Source organism: Anser cygnoides, chromosome 3, assembly GCF_040182565.1.
Source record: "Anser cygnoides isolate HZ-2024a breed goose chromosome 3, Taihu_goose_T2T_genome, whole genome shotgun sequence".
Lineage (NCBI taxonomy): Eukaryota > Metazoa > Chordata > Aves > Anseriformes > Anatidae > Anser > Anser cygnoides.
The window spans coordinates 60,688,558-60,704,260 of NC_089875.1; the positions used below are offsets into that span (position 1 = coordinate 60,688,558).

General features: G+C 43.5%; 1 protein-coding gene across 8 annotated transcripts in view; it reads left to right on the forward strand.

The window, feature by feature from the left end:
* The window catches only part of MAP7 (microtubule associated protein 7), a 112,651-nt gene that overhangs the window by 26,611 nt on the left and 70,337 nt on the right, over positions 1–15,703 (forward strand). The window contains exon 1 of one of the 8 annotated variants that reach the window (XM_048075729.2): positions 3,494–3,551. The exons of 6 other annotated variants lie outside the window; for them this stretch is intronic. In XM_048075729.2, the coding sequence (XP_047931686.2) occupies positions 3,539–3,551 (13 nt within the window). In that variant the 5' untranslated portion in view covers positions 3,494–3,538. Of the gene's footprint in view, positions 1–3,493; positions 3,552–11,518; positions 11,571–15,703 lie in introns of those variants that run through there. One more of the 8 variants, XM_048075728.2, reaches the window with a different exon arrangement.

Genomic DNA, 15,703 nt, shown 5'->3' on the forward strand with positions numbered 1-15,703 from the left:
AATGTTTACACTTTAAAGGCTGAACTTTAGCACATGGGAGCCCTAGACTGTCTCAGGGAGCTGAAGAGAAGTCGAATCCCTCCTATTCCTGTTTGCAGCGATCCCAGGCAGCCTGGAGGGTGCAGCATCCAGAGAAGAGGAGAGGCTGGTAGCCCTTCGAGTGACAGGCCTGTGGCAAGGCCTGCCGGTTAGCCATGCAGGCTGTGGGTGGAGGCTGCGCTTCTTTTCCTCCTGCTTCACCTGAAGGTGAAGCCTTGCCTGCCTGTGGAGGGCAAACCCCTGCTAATCCGGGGAAATCCATGTTGTCTCGGTCAGTTGATACAGGCAGCGATCTCTTCGCCCAGCCTGCGCTCCCTTCCTCCAGGAGGTGAGGCGGAGGTAGCGCCAGAGGCTGCTGTCCTCTGCCCTGCGCCTCTTGCCATGGGGCTGGGGCGCTCCTCAGCTCGAGGGGCTGCCTCCAACGCACTCAGTGGAGCGCTGGGGTGCTGGAGAAGGCAAGCCACGGGTTAGCCTGATGTTTGACGAGGGCCTGAGGGGCCGGTCTGGCACTCCGAGGTGCGTGACCCATCTTTGGTCCCTCTGAACACTTACCACGCTGGTCCTGACTTATTTAGCTCATCCAGCTTCTTACCTGGTCTAACCTGAAGGGGAAAAACATCAGCCGTTAGCTTTTCCTAATCTCTGCAGAAAGAGAAAAGTAGGAAGATACCACATTAAAAATAAAAAAATAAAAATTATGAAACCGAATAAAGAAAACATCCATCAAAGCTCAGGAGTCTGTAAACTCAATACTGTGTAATATTAAAACAAACAAACAAGTACCTTTATCTTTACCTGGACTTTTTGTAAAAACAACACATTCTAAGTATTTTAGTGCACCCTTTTCCCCTTATGTTTTGTGCATATACATGTGCATTCCAGCTCTGCATGGAAATAGCTTTCAGATGACTGTCCCTTTTAACCTCAGCTAAATCATGTTTATTAAAAATTAACTTCAAAGGTGCAAATTCAGCTTCTTCCCTCTTTCCAGTCCTGGCCCATTATGAAGGCTAGTGTCTAACCCTTCCTTGCGGCAGGGCTGCTCAGTCTTCCTGGCCTAAATGTATCTAGGGCATCCTGCAGCGGCTCTAGCACGCTGTGTGGCTATTTTTGGCAATGTAGCTTTTGTCTGGCAGTGCTAGGGAAGGATGGCATATGCTCCGTGCATACATGCTGTGCATGTGACTCATTTAAGGATGAATGATGCGGTTTAGTTTAAAAAATAAAAAAGTATATGTACTTACCAGTATTAAAAAAAAAAAAAAAGCTCTCTACGTAATGTTACAAAGCAAACAAATTAATCTGCTTGACTGCATGAAATTTCATTTTCCTTTTTTATGTAATTGTGTGCTCAGCGGACTGTGCATTAGAGGGTGAATTAGCAAGTTAATTTACCTTACGTGTCCATAAGAGAATAGCTTTTACGTCCTCAGGCCTTATGATCCGAACAGCAATGTGAATGTATCAGAATACACAAACACCGGTTTTTATTTTTAGAAGCACTGTAGCAAAGGGCTTGGTTTAACCTGTTCTCTCTTCAGATTTTTAGTTCTGTTTCACAGTCACTATCAATGGGGTTTTTTTGGACATGTTCTGAATGAGCTTGTTGTGTTTTCTTTAAAGTGTTTTTGTTTGCTTCCCATCCTTTAATATGTGCTGTACCTCAGGGGGACCTCTTGCAGAGCAAGTTACCTGCTCATCATCAGAACAAGGATGGAAGAATTAATTATAATTAAACATCAGTATTAATAATCAAAGATAATTGATGCTTACACTCTGTAATTTGAGTTGCAAACTCAAAACAGAGTGTTTAGCAATCTGCCTCCCTAATGTTCCACAAAACCAAGCAGCTTCAGGCTCAGAATTTCACAGGAAGGGCTCTGGAGCCTCAATTCTCCTGTCGGCCGTGGGGTAACCAGGTCCTCCAGCCAAAACTGGGGCCCAGTTGTACCAGTCGTGGGGCTGAAGAAGAAGGTTTGCACCAGAGAGCCAGCAATTTGAATAAACAAGATGCTACAAAGGGCTGAGGACAGGAGCACCTTCAGGTAAAGGCCTGGATCTGAGCAGTGAGAGGTGAGGTGGGGTTAGAGCTCCGGGGGCTGCCGCTGGCGATGGGTAGGGGGGAAGGCTGTGGCAGCACCGGGCCCCCAGCCCCACGCCAGGCCCGAGCTCTGACCGCTGCGGCCTTCCTGAGGGCACCGCCGTGGGGCAGCAGGCACAGCGCCCGCGGGAGGTAGCCCTCCTGTGCCGCTGGTTTGGTTTAGCAAACTCTTCCTGTGGAGCCAGAGTGTTTGTAACGCTGGAGGTGTTGAAATGGGAGGTCTAAAGGTGTCACCAGCTTGCTGGTGTGCCAAATCCATTTTTTATTATTTTGTTATGTACTTGAATTTTCATAATAAGGGAATCTCATAAGAGAATTACGTTTAGCCATAATACTTTGCACTGTAAGGTGCGAAATACTCATATGTAAAACATAGAAAATGTGACATTCTAGCACAGGTATTTTAGTTTGGATTGGATACTCTGTTAGCTTTTTATTTTTATTTATTTATTTTTTTTCAGGAATGAAGAAAGTAATGTAGCCATTGTCAAGTTGCTAGTAACTGACTTGCTAAGCAGTGGACAAAGTATTGACATTAGTGACCGCACTGTGCTTTGTGAAAAAGCTCATTTGTTACCAAGCCAATAGGAGCACATCAATAATTGCCAATGCCTACAAAATGCCAGGTGACATAAAGTTGCAATACTAAAATCTTGGAAATACCTAAAAGAGCAATCTGCATGCATACGTGTGCAAAAATCCTTCGCTAAAACAAGATTCCATCTCAATGTATTTTATTTATCTTGAAATGCGTCTCGGGTTTCTTAGTTTTGCTGGGAGGTGATCCTTGCACGAAGCTGTCTGAATTTTCAGGGAGTCATTTTAAATGGCTGAAGGTCCGTCCAAGGCAAACATGGAGGCTCCGCTGCCCTACTTCTCCGTGTTACTTGGAGGCAGGCTGGAGCTGGCCGGCCGAGGCCTCCCTCCCGGCCGCGTGCGGCGCGATGGAAGTGGGGCAGTGTGGTAGGCAGCTGCCAGCACCAATAACCGGTGGCTTGAGCTGCTTAGCAGGGGCTAAGCCCAAACCTATTGACGCAGAGCGCAGGGAAGTACTCGGCAGACTTCTCCCCCTCCCTGCCCTTGTATATAATCTCATGATGCTGTGGATGTGGCAAACTCTGTTTTGATTGCTTTTTGGGCCAGAAATGGTGAGAGCGGGTCAGATTTGACCTCAAAGGGCTATTTTGATGGTACGCGCTTTCACGGTTCCTGAAGCTGCACCTTTTCTTTCCATGAAGTCTCCTTCTTTCTCCTCCCAGCTTGCATAATTGCCAGCCTGAATTTTTTTAAATGTAGGGTGGGAGGCTGAGCGAAGTCGTGCATATGAGGTGATACGGATCATGCTACGGACTCGCAGTAGACCTCTGCAGTGCTAGCGAATGTGCAGCACTGAATATAATGGATGAAATAGGTAAGCAGCTCACCCTTTGTATTTCCAGAAATAATCCTTTCAAATGGCTTCCCAATTAGAATTTTTAAAGAGAAAACTCAGTTATCTCTAGCCAGGGAGTGCATTTAGTCTTTTTCCCTATTTACTTTCATTTCTGATTAATTTTTAAAGAGTCTGATGTGATAAGGGGGTTGGGGAAGAGTAATCTGAGTGCAGTGATCTTTTGATTTTGATTTTCTAGGATACATTATCTAATGGGAGGTTTATGCAGTCAATGATAACAGTAAGCAGCAAAGTTATTTTGGGATGTTCAGTAGCTCAAAAGGGACTGTTTTGATGATATGTCGCTATTCTGTTTGCAAAGCATGAGAAACTTGAATGAATTATTGTCTTCCTTCAGTATCTGCTCTGTATAACTTTCTACATAATACTGATTGTTTTCCAAAGCACCAGACTTCTTTTAGTCGACTCTGGACTCTAAGTAGGCATACTCTGGGTATATACTGTAGATATCTACTTGCTCACAACTCTATTCAGTCAGTTTAATTAATTTTAACGTCAAATTTGTGAGACTGATGGATACAGAGGATGGTAATAAGCAAAACAGCAAGGGACCTGCCTATCTGTAATGAAATCTTTTATATAAGTGAAGGACTGTGGTTGCAAAAACTGCGACTGGTTTTTGGGGCGGGGATGTTGTGTTGTAGTAACTTTGGTGTGAGAAAATTTCGTTTTCTTTAGCTGCCCTGGGCAAGACAACTGAAGAAGGATGTTCTGCAGTGAGAAAGCTCTGTGAGAGGAGTTACTCCCCATGAGGAATTAGCAGAGCTTTTTGCAACTCGCAACTCTTAATCTTTTTAGTTATTCAAGTTTGTACATGCAGAGCATGGAAGCAAGAGTATTATTTTGTGTTTTTCCATTTATTAGCACTTAGCTTATTTTCTGGTGACTAAGCCTAGCAAAATTATTTAAAAATGAGTAAATTTGCTCTCTTGGATGAAGATGCTTTTTTTGCTGTCACGTTTTGTCATGCAGCATGCCTGTTTTCCGCTTCAGTGGTTGCCTGGTGTGTTTACTCTGTAAGCTCTCAGGCAGAGCTGTTCTGCCATAAACTGTGGGCTGTGCCATGTTGGGGTCTGTTTTGTTTGCTGTCAGCTGTCTCTGAAATAATACAAGAAAATGCATTTGATTCATTAATATGAATATATTCAATTTCTTTTTTCCTGTGCTATGGCAAGTTCTACTTAACATACCTAAAAGTAGCCTGATATTTAATATTGGCTTGATGCTGGCACGCTTTATATGTGCAACACCATCACCGGGCCCTTATTTCCCTTTGTGGTGTTGCCCTCTGTAACACTGGTGCCAGCTGCAGCAGTGTTTTTTTGTGTGTGTCTTGTTTGTTTGTTTGTTTTTGTCCATTGGTGCCTGGCATGCAGGGCTCTGGTGCTGATATGGAGAGGTGGAAGCCAGCAACGGAGGGGTCAGCAGCTCCAGGTGTAGCCTTGTGTTGTGGTGCCTGATCTGATGTCTGCCACTGCCTTTTGCATAAATCATGGCTGTCATATCAGCCTTGTTCTGAAAGTGGATTGAGTGGAATGTTCCTTAATAATCTCCAAATCAAATTACGACAGTGAATTATCTGGAGGTTTTTTTGGATGCATTTGGGAGGGTGGTGAAACTTAGTGCTCCTGGAAATAAAGGATTGCTAGCACTATCTAATAACTCATTAGTGTACATATACACTTGGCTTTTTGCCCTGACGGTTACAAGAATCTCCTGTTTTTATTCTTGAGCTTAGGTTGTAGGCTTTTCCTCTTGGGAATGGAGGATTTAGGCAGGGAAGCAAGGGGATGCTGGGCTGTGGAGTAGCTGGGAGGTGAACAAGCCATGGCAGTAAGCTGAGACCACCAACCGCATTTCAGTGTAAGTAGGGAAAGATGGGAAAGGAAAGGCTTTAATTTGTTGTATCACTGCCAAAGTTTTTGGAAAATGAGTTTGTCTGAATTACTAATGTTGGTTGCAAAAGCAGTGGAATTCTGCAGCAATCAGACAATGTTGCAATATAGATAGGGAAGTCTGGTGTAATAAAAAAACATTGAAGGATGTAAACAGAGACAGGATTTTGTTATAGGGCTTTGATCGGAGAATTGATAGAAAACAGAGCAAGCCTTTAGGCTGTTAGAGCTTACGTTGATATAATTCCTTAACTGGTTATTTTTCAAAATAAACTGGAACATACTCATTGAATTTCCTAATTAAACAGGAAATTCCTGTTGGGGGGGGGGGGGGGGGCTTTTTTATTATGAAAGATAAATATGGGGCTGGTATCAATTTCTTCAGTACTTTTATAAGAAAATACTACCAAGTAAGGCGTTAGACTTCTCTTGCCATTATCCACTGCTGTGATGTACTTGTAAGCCGTGTAATAGAATCAGACTTGCTACAGTTTTTAAAGTGTATGTACAGGGACCAAAATTTGTAAATGGGAAATAAAAGCAGGGGCCGAGATTGTGCAAAATGACGCAAGAAGGAGAAAAAAAAAAGACTTGGAATAGATTTGCATATAGAAATGTTCTTGTGAATGTATTTCCTAGAATTTCTCCTCCTTTCCCCCATTTCTTCCTGCTGCACAGTTGCAAAGCAGATCTGTATAAACAGAAAGATGGCATTGAGCAGGGACAGCTGAAGGTACCATTACTATGAAACAGAAGGTTTGGCTCCTTGTTACCTCTCAAAATGAGGAATTGTGTAATGGATTCTAGCTTCACTTGTACCATTCTCAGTTAGGGTTAGAGTGATGTGATATTAGTAGGATGAAAAGCCCACTGTGCACCCCAAATAACTGAACAATTTCTTTGATCAAATGGGAATGATAATGCTTCTTTCCTTCCTTCTCTTTTTCCTACAAAAAATGTACAGGTTCCTTGGTCAAAAAGCAATAAAGTAAAATAAAAATCTGTAGATCAGAATATGGGTGGTGTAGTCGATTGCTCTTTTCTCTGTCTATAGAGATAGGATGAAAGACATTTTTTCCCAATGTATGCAGAGCAAGTGCCAGCTCAGGCAGAAAGCAGATCTGTTTCAGCCATCTGAAGCAAAGGAACCAAAATTAGTCTTTTTGTGTATGGATTTTTTTTTTCTTCTCTAAGCAACAGAAGACTTGAAATATGTTGCTCAGCAGCAGAACATATTAGAAAAAAAAGATATTTATTAATTCACCTGAATGAAATGGGTATGCAGCTTGTTGTTCTTCAGAAGTGTGCAGTAAGTGCATGAAGCAAAACAACACTTTGAGATTTGGTAACAAATGTTCTTTGGAAAACTTCAGCATTAAGTTGCCTGGAAAAAAAAAATCCAGTCTTTTAAATTGTACCATTTTGGAAATTATACTCTTAAATGAAATCCTGTGCATAGCTGAAGCGTAGCTGGTGATTTTATATGCTTCTTGTAGGCAAGAAAAACAAATGTGGAGGTGTTAATAAATGGCTGCTACTTGTACATACCTATTTTTAGAATATTATGTTTCTGGGTTTTTAAGATATCACAGGACATCAATGGGCACAGCAGATTTATAGGGTCATGTATCTTTGACTTTCAAGCTTAGGCGGTATTTTTAACACAAGGTAGCTGAAAAAGCATTTGAAACCACTGTCTGCTATTTTTAACATGTCTAGCACTTTAAAAAAATCCATATAATCCTCTCGAAACAGATGGCTACAGTGAGTTAAAATCCCACGCTAGGATTTGGGCTTTTACCTGGTGTTGAAACCAATGTCATGACAAAGGGATGTATCACTGACCTGGGAGGTGACAACCTATTCCGGACTTGTATTTAAAAAAATAATGTAAAAGCACAAAGCACATGGACTTCTGCAACAGTTTGCTTTCCCGATGTGACAAAAAAAAACCAAAACTCTCCAGTATTTACCTGTGGGAACTGTGGAGTCTCTCTGGATTTTGATTTGCCTGTTAATTTTATTTCTTGTAGTTCGTGCATCGTGCACTATCTCGTCCTTTTCCATGCTACACTGGATTATGGAAGTTAGTGGTAACTAACTGTCCCTGAACTTCTTTAATGTGCGGGAAGAAAGACAGGAAGCTCAAGTCTTTCTTTAACTTCAAATCCTGTAATCACTTGAGCTGCCTAAGTGAAGGCAGGATTCAAACTCAAGTTTTTGTTTTAGGTAAACGCAAGGATGACCCAGGCAGGGTCTGGGGGACAGGGCTGAGGTGAGGAGGAAGGTGTCAGTATTGGTTTCGGAGCATACCTTTTTTTTTTTTTTTTTAAAAAAAAAGGCCATCTGTCCTTCGGCTGTATATAGAACAACTACTGTAATGTCCCTAGAGATGGTGACAAAGTGTTGGTGTTCTTGTCCAGATAACTGGAAATAATTTAACACAGTTGGTGATTAATAGAGAAAAGGCATACTGTTTCGGTGTGCTTGTTTCCTGCCTTTTTTAATGGTAAAAGGATGCAAACGAATGGGAAGTTAAAGTGTTGACACACGCTTAAGTTTTTACAGCACAGTCACTCACTGGATAAAATTTATCCTAGGTGGATCCCAGCAGTTAACCAGAGGTAGACCCGCCCCATCTAAATGCAAAACTAACTGCCTTTCCCCGGGTCACCACAAAATGCCACAACTATGAGGATCTGCTCTGACTGTTCAGCGGTCTATCCACGTGGTGTGTACGTTTCAAAGGGGCGCATCCTGCCCTGCAGCCCCGCTGGGTACAGCCCAGCTGCTCCGAGGACACGCACGCCCCTCTCCTTCGCTGCTGCCAGCTCTCCATGGGGATGCTGGGCGCTTGTGCCTGCCTTCTCACCAACTTTCTTACCAACTGCAGCACTCGAGGAGCTGAAGTCATACGAATGTTGGCAGACAGAGAAATCTTAAGCAGTTTGGTGCAGAGCCAAGCAGTGCAGATCCTCCCTAGCAGGCTGAAGGACTGAATGTATATAGAATATGGAAGTTCCTCAAGAGATGTCAGATTCTTTATGGAAAGCTGAAGAAGTCCTTGAAACTGGCAGCTCATGGTATCTGGTGCTTCTAAGGCTCTTACTGCAAAGCCTACTTTAGTGTTCTTAGTTTCTTGTTCTAATACCTGCAAATAGCACTTGGAAAAGGCAGCAAGCGTATAAATACCTACCTTATTGATGACACATTACATTTTGTTTGGTGTCTTCTTAGTGAGACCTATATAAAAACATGCCTTAGTATGCTGGGAGTGTTTCTGTGTTCTGGTTAAAATGTAGGATAACTGGGCAACTCATAAGAGGGCGTGTGGGAGGTGTGAGCTGATCTTGAAGATGCATTCGCTTGGGAAGCTGAGTTTCTCTGGACTTCAGTGACAGGTTGCTGTTAGGCACGTTGGCACATGCTAGATTTAATCTCTAAAAAGCTGGTGATGTGACACAATGTTTTTCACTTGGCTCTCTGCTCGTTTTACCAAGAGGGAGCGTTTCAACTTGGTGACGTGCCCTGCTCTCCGTTTCTAAATGCTGCTTCAGCTGACTGCCGCATCGAACTGCAGAGCAAGCACAGGGCGCATTAAGAGGGATGTGGGACCGGGAGTGGGAGACGTGGTGCTGTTACAGCCCCTAGGAACGTCCTGAACAAGAAGTATTGCTGCTGGGCCTGCCCGACGAGTAGTTTGGAAACTAGGTTCTCGTGAAATAACTTGATACTGCTACAGCCATGGTTGATTTGTGTTCTTTTAGCTGATGAAAATACAGTGTATTTGTGCTGAAGAGTGTTTTTGTTTTGTGCGGTTATAAAAAAAAAAAAAAAATCTCTGCCGCTTTAGCCTATACTTATGCAAAAGTACAGGAGTACTGGTAGTCTCATGAGGACAGATTTGGATGGGGGAATTTATTACCTTTAATTAAATCATAACCAAGTCTTTCCTTCAGCTGCACTGAATGCAAATATAGCTCTTAATCTTACAGACTTTAATAGCCTGAATGCATCCATGGAGAAACACAGGCGATATTCCGTACGACTACAGCAGACTTCAAAACGATATGCCTAAACACGACCTGTAAGCAAGGCTGACGCTCCAGGTAGTCACTTTCTGCAGCTTTCACACAGCTGCTGAGAGAGACCCGGTCCCACAAGCCTCGTAGCCAGCGTCCCCGAACTCCTTGTGCTTAATGAAGGCATGCCCCCGGACACCGCAGGGCGTGCAAACTTACATGCACGAGCGTGGCCTCGTTCCGCTTGTCAACCTGGAGCGGGGGCCGTGACCATGGTCTGCGAAGCCTGCTCGTCTGTCCTGGGAAGAAGCTCTTTATGCATTCTAGTCGTGGCGAAATACATGTATTTGCAATAATAGAAGCATCTGCGAAATAAAAACATAAGACAGGGAAGCAGAGGTTATGTTCATCGGGGTCTTTCGTTGCTGCTTCAGCCTTGCAGCTGGCTGGCACGGTGGCCACAGAGCCTCTCGAGGCTGCTGTAGCGTTAAGTGTGTATCAGCATCAGCTTCTGCCCTTTTTTGTTAAAGGCTGCTATTCCAGTCTCCTGGGCACGGAGGAGGATGTGGAAGGGGTGAGGACAGGAAACAGCAGTAAGAAAGCTGACCCTCTCTTTTCCCTTTCCCAAGCCTGGGCTCAGCTTTCCGCTTGCTTTTCCCTTAGAAAGGCTTTCCCTCGCCACATGGTGATTAGGCCTGGAGCTCACATGCTAATGCAGAGTGATTGTGTGATTTCCTTCTCCAACGCTTTTAATTAACATTTACATTGCTTAATCTACACAACTCTGCCTGCCTGCATGCCTTCTCTTGTTACAGCCTCCTAAATAAGTGATTTAAGAATTTGATAATTATATACCTTGGAAAAACTCGACTGTATAATCATCTTGCTAGATTCAAAGCTCTCCTACTCGCTCTGTAGCTAGTTTTATGGAAAGACAGGTTATGATATTACTGATGGCAAAACTAGGAATGGATTCAGTGTTAGCCTTTGGGACTTCGGGCAGTCCGTTAGAGACTGAGGGAGCTGAAATCTCTTGGCAGTAAATTTTCTCTACCATGTGGAAGCAAGGGGGACTGCTTTGGGGTAGGAGAAGAAAGTATTTCTTGGTTGTTGGTTAAAAACTGTAAGTTTTCTGATTTAACTCAGTGTTGCCTTACTCTGTTCCTATCGGGTTTAGTCTCCAGCTCGTCGACATCAGCATAACATGAAGTGCTTCTGGAAATCTCACACTGAAATTAGTGGTACTACATTTGCCGATACTTCATTGTTAATATATATATTTTAAATAATGAGAGCTTCAGTTGTCCCGTAACAAAATCATACTGTTGAAAGCATAGAAATCTGCATTTTTAAAATGCAGTCTCATATGAAACCGCCTTGGGATGGTTGCTGCAGTTTGTTACGTCCCTGGCCCCAACCCCTGCAGTTCGCTGACAACATCCGTGGCTGTTAGGGGGAGCTGCGTTTGCTCGTCCTTCCTCCACATCCAAAACTGTAGAGGCAGTACGCTCTTGCAGATGGTTTAATGAAGACTTGAAAAATCAACCAAAACAAACAAGCTCTCAGCCACCGAGGAGAGAGCTGCCAACTGTTACGTAAACGTAGAGAAATCCTTAGAAATCTGCACTAAGATGTCTACATTTTTAATACGCCGTTAAGCACTTAGCCTTGGGGAGGGGAGGCCTGCAAAAGGCTTTTTCTCCATCTTCTGAGTCAGTTCTGCTCAGCAACTGTTTCCCAACCAGTCCGTGTAAGCCTGAGTGAATGCACTGAAAAGAAATCTTCCTTGGTTTGTGCCTGGTTCATTGAACAAGGTGGCAGCTTAAAAGGAGGGGTGTTTCGTATTGCACGTCATGTCACCCTTCGCTTTTACCCCAGCTGACCTTTCAGCTCTGCAGAAGAGAACGCATCCAGCGATTAATCAGCCCGCGCTTATTATTTCAGGTCACTTGCGTGGCTTAGACAGAAGTGGGGAGAGGAGCAAAAATGCCAATGTTTTCAACCATTTGCTCGTAAGGGTAGGATGGAGCAGGACAACCTGGGTCGCCTGCTGCGTTACAGTAAGTCTTGGTGGCACGTTCCCTGTCGGTGGTGGTGCATAAATGCAGCTGGCTTGTTGGCTGCTCCTAGCAGCAGCCTCCGCTAGCTGCTGCAGCTGTAGGGGAAGGGGCTGCCGTGTCTTTGGGGTTGGGTTAGAGGCATGTTGGCTGCTGCTTTTTGTTCTACGCAAATTGTTTTGTGGTAGGAATCATTTCTAGCTCATGATCGGCGGAATGCAGTGAGCTTTGGATCTCATCAGGCATGCAAAGTATATGTTAAAAAATACAGGATTCTTCTGAAAGTAGGTTACAAATAAATATGAAGAATGAACACGTTATAGTTAATTATTTGTCCGGTGTTTCATGTGTTTAGACAACTAAGCTCTCATAAGATTTGTTTTGAAAGTTTTTCTGGGGAAAAATGTTAACTAGTCCTAAGTAGTGACGCTTAGCCAGTAGTGAGCTTGGTATGTATTCAAGACTTTCTGGATGATACTACTGAAATTCAGGAGGTTTTTTTTTTTCCATTTAACTGTTGTAGTTTCTTCCGATTTGTAGCTAATAAGCCCAGAGGAGGCCACAGTTGTTCCCTGTCTTTCTGCCCTCGTGACTTACTTTGCTGTCATGTTCCATCGGACAGGACTAAAGTAGAAGTTTGCTCTGCAGCAGTTACAGATCCCCAGCCAGTTCGGACCCAGCTCTGGTGAACAGTTTGAACGTGCTTGAGTCGTACAGAGCGGGCTTCGAGCAGATTTAGGTGTTAGGTATAGGAAGGGGTGCTGGTAGGGTGGGAGCTTTGGTTGCTGCTGCTATGAAGAGGAGTTATTTAACATATGGAAATACATAAGCTCTTTAACTCCCTATTGAATACATCTTATAGCCTGACTCACAGTAGTACAGTGGACTACCTGGAGTACAGTGTCCTTCTCCCAGGTTGCTTACAGTCTCTTAATCATTACAATATCTAATCACAGATTAGGTGTTGAGGAGGAGGAACAGTTTCCAAAGCCAGTCATAATGTTCATTAGCTCCTGACCAAATGACTCACTACCATGTCTTTAAGAGATTTCCTTGGAACATACACAGAGGATTATTCTTCTAGCACTGATCTGCTGGGAGCATCACAGACAAATTCACATCCTCAAAATATAACAGTAACTCTTTCAAGGGGAGGATAATACAACTCCCTAGAATGTTTTAAAAGTTTACAGTATTACCAGAGTTATCTTCTCGTGTAATCACATCCTTTGGAATGTGTAATTCAGCATGCTACCTGAATCAGGATCCCAAACAGGGATCTGACAAGCAGTCTGTAGCATTCACTAGAACTTAGGTACTTTTGCGGTGGTACAATACTGTTTTGCCAATGTAAATACATCACTTTATTCCACTATAAAGGGGGAGAAGAACGAAGTGATGCACATCCTGCAGTTCGGAACAAGTTCTACCAGTCTAGTTGTAATTCTACCAAAATTAAAATCACCTTATTAATTTCTGGTAAGCTGGGGAAAAAATGGACTACCTTAATTCGCATTGTTATTTCACATTATTTATTGGAAAAATAAAAAATCATGGAGACTTTTACTCAGGAAGAAAAGCCTCAAAATTAACCCCCAGCTCAGGATTCAATCTCACTGATTTGAGAGTATTAGTCTCAACATAAAAGTCATCAACATAAAATATTAGTCATATTATTATATATAATATTATATATAATATTATATATATAATATAATATATAATATTATATTATATCATATATTAGTCATCAACATAAAATCAAATGTAGACAAAATAAAGCTTGTGTGTAGGATGCAGATTTGTCCGTTTTCTGCCTACAGCCTCAGATTAAAGAATATTACTTATAGTTGCATTTTCCTCTAGCTGTAGCAGAAGTGGGAGGTTTCATTAGTATAGCTAAATTTAGCCAGCTCTTAATTAACAGTTGTTTAGGAGGAGGTGACCGCTAGGACTACCTACGGCTAATTATGCAGGTATGATTATCAGTTCACTGTTAGATTAATTACTGTTAATTACTTGTAGTTTGAAAGCACGTGGGTTTGGGATTGTTTTTTCTTAGACCCTTTTGGAATTTCAAAAATCAAGGGCAGCTAAACCCTTTCTCGCTGGCTTAGCACCGTGGCACTGATGCGGCCCCATCTGGAATCAAGGGCCGTTGTTCAAGGCTGTGGAGGTGCCAAACAAGGATCCCTGTGCCCAAAGATCTGACAGTTTAAAGCTGTCAGGATGTTCAACAGTTGCCAAAGGATTGTGTTTCTGTAGATAAATAACTTAAAAAGCAGCCTGCTGGGGAGCTGTGGTGGCCAGGGCACTTCATGCTTTGCAGGCAGTGTAATTCCAGCCCCAATTAGTCTGTATTGTATGAGAGTCCTGAAAAGAACTATAATTTAGCAAGAAAGGCCAGCACTTTGTCCTGCCTTGACAGCTACAGCCAGTTCCTAAAGAGCTTGTTTTCCTGCAACCTCGCTGAAAATCCCAAGGACATGTCTAACACTAGCATTTTGTACTTGGCTTTGCAGTGACATTAGACCAAGAAATCAGTAGGCCTCGTGTGTTTGTGCCTTTATTTTTTCATACTCTATTCCTCTGCTTTCTAGACCCTGAAATAGCATTTCCCAGATTCTTCTTCAAGCTATTTAAAAGGAACGAGAAGTTTCCCCACTCGTCTGTCATGATGTAGGCCTGTGAAGCTGTGTATGGCCCGCAGAGCCAACACCCAGCCTGTGAGGGAGTGTGCCACCAGGCCCTGCCCGGCCTGGGGCTGGCCAGCTGGAGAGCCCCGGGCGGCATTTCAGCCTAAATTTACAGGGTGAAAAGGGAAGGGAAGCGTAGCCCCTTCTTTAACAGAACCAACCCAGTCATTTGGTAGTGGCTCCACAGCCCCGTTTTTGCAAGGGGTGTGTTCATTCACCTCACAGTTTCTCATGAAATGGAAACCTATGTCTGGAATTACAACATTAGAATTTCAGCTGGTAAAGGGCATGGAACAAAGAGGTTAACTATTGTAATTTTCCTTATTAAGATTTTTTTTTGAGTTTGCTAAACACAGATTTATTTAAACTAGTCACATACCTGCTGGGAATGTGACCTGCTGGGTGTGTGACTCTGTAGGGCCAGGGTGGTGGAAGTGACACCCTGGAGTTGGAAACCTTTGCAGTTTCCATTTGCTATTTAACTTAGGGACTGCAGCAGCCCAGTGTTGTGAACTGCTCGGCAGCTTTTGGGGCCAACTTCATACAGGGTGCCTGGGTGCATTTGGGCTGCTACTTGAGCTTGGCACGCTCCATTTCTGCAGCAACTCTGGCTTCTGCATCCAATTCTGCTGAGAGCTGCTTTTGGTGTCCTTGGACCTGGGCTGGGGCTCAGCACTGCTGCTTGAGATTGCACAGGGATGCAACATACAACAGTGGGCTCGCCAGGGGCTCTCACACCTTCCCTGTAAAAACGCCATGAATTGGGGTGCATCTCAAATGCCTGTACGCAAATGTGTTCAGTGTGAGGAGCAAGCAGGAGGAGTTAGAAGTCCATAGAGAGCTGCAGAGCCGTAGCCTCACGGGATTTGCAAAGACAGGATGAGGCAGCTTGCACGCTCGGAGTGCTGCAGCGTGTGGGTGCAGTCTCTTCAGGAAAAATGGTGTTTGCTGCAGACCTCCTGACTGAGAAGGGGAGCTGCTGCTGTCATGTCAGAGCTGGAGAAAGCCCCACAGTCACAGGCTGTGGAACTCGTGGGTGTCTTCAGCTGCTTTCTCGGAAGGGCAGTGCAGCTGGGTGCTAGGAACTGGGAGATCGCTTCAGGGCACTCCAGAAAAGTTCTTGCTGCAGGTGATCAGTGAATCGACACGGGGAGGTGCTCTTCTGGACTACTCACAGATGAGCTGGTGGATTATGTAAAGGTTGAGGGAACATTTAAACTGCTTGGTTTTGCAGACTGCTTCTCTCTAGTTGCATCAGCTTCTGGCACTGATATTCTATTAAAAGTAAGAGAGATGCTTATTGAAGTAAAAAGTGCTGATGAGTTTGATTTTTTTTTTTTAATTGCAAAGCTGGCACAGCAGTAGGTAAGCACTTACGAACCTAAGCTAACTGGCACTTCAATTTTTGGAATTAATGTTTTAAAGTGTATTGAACAGAAA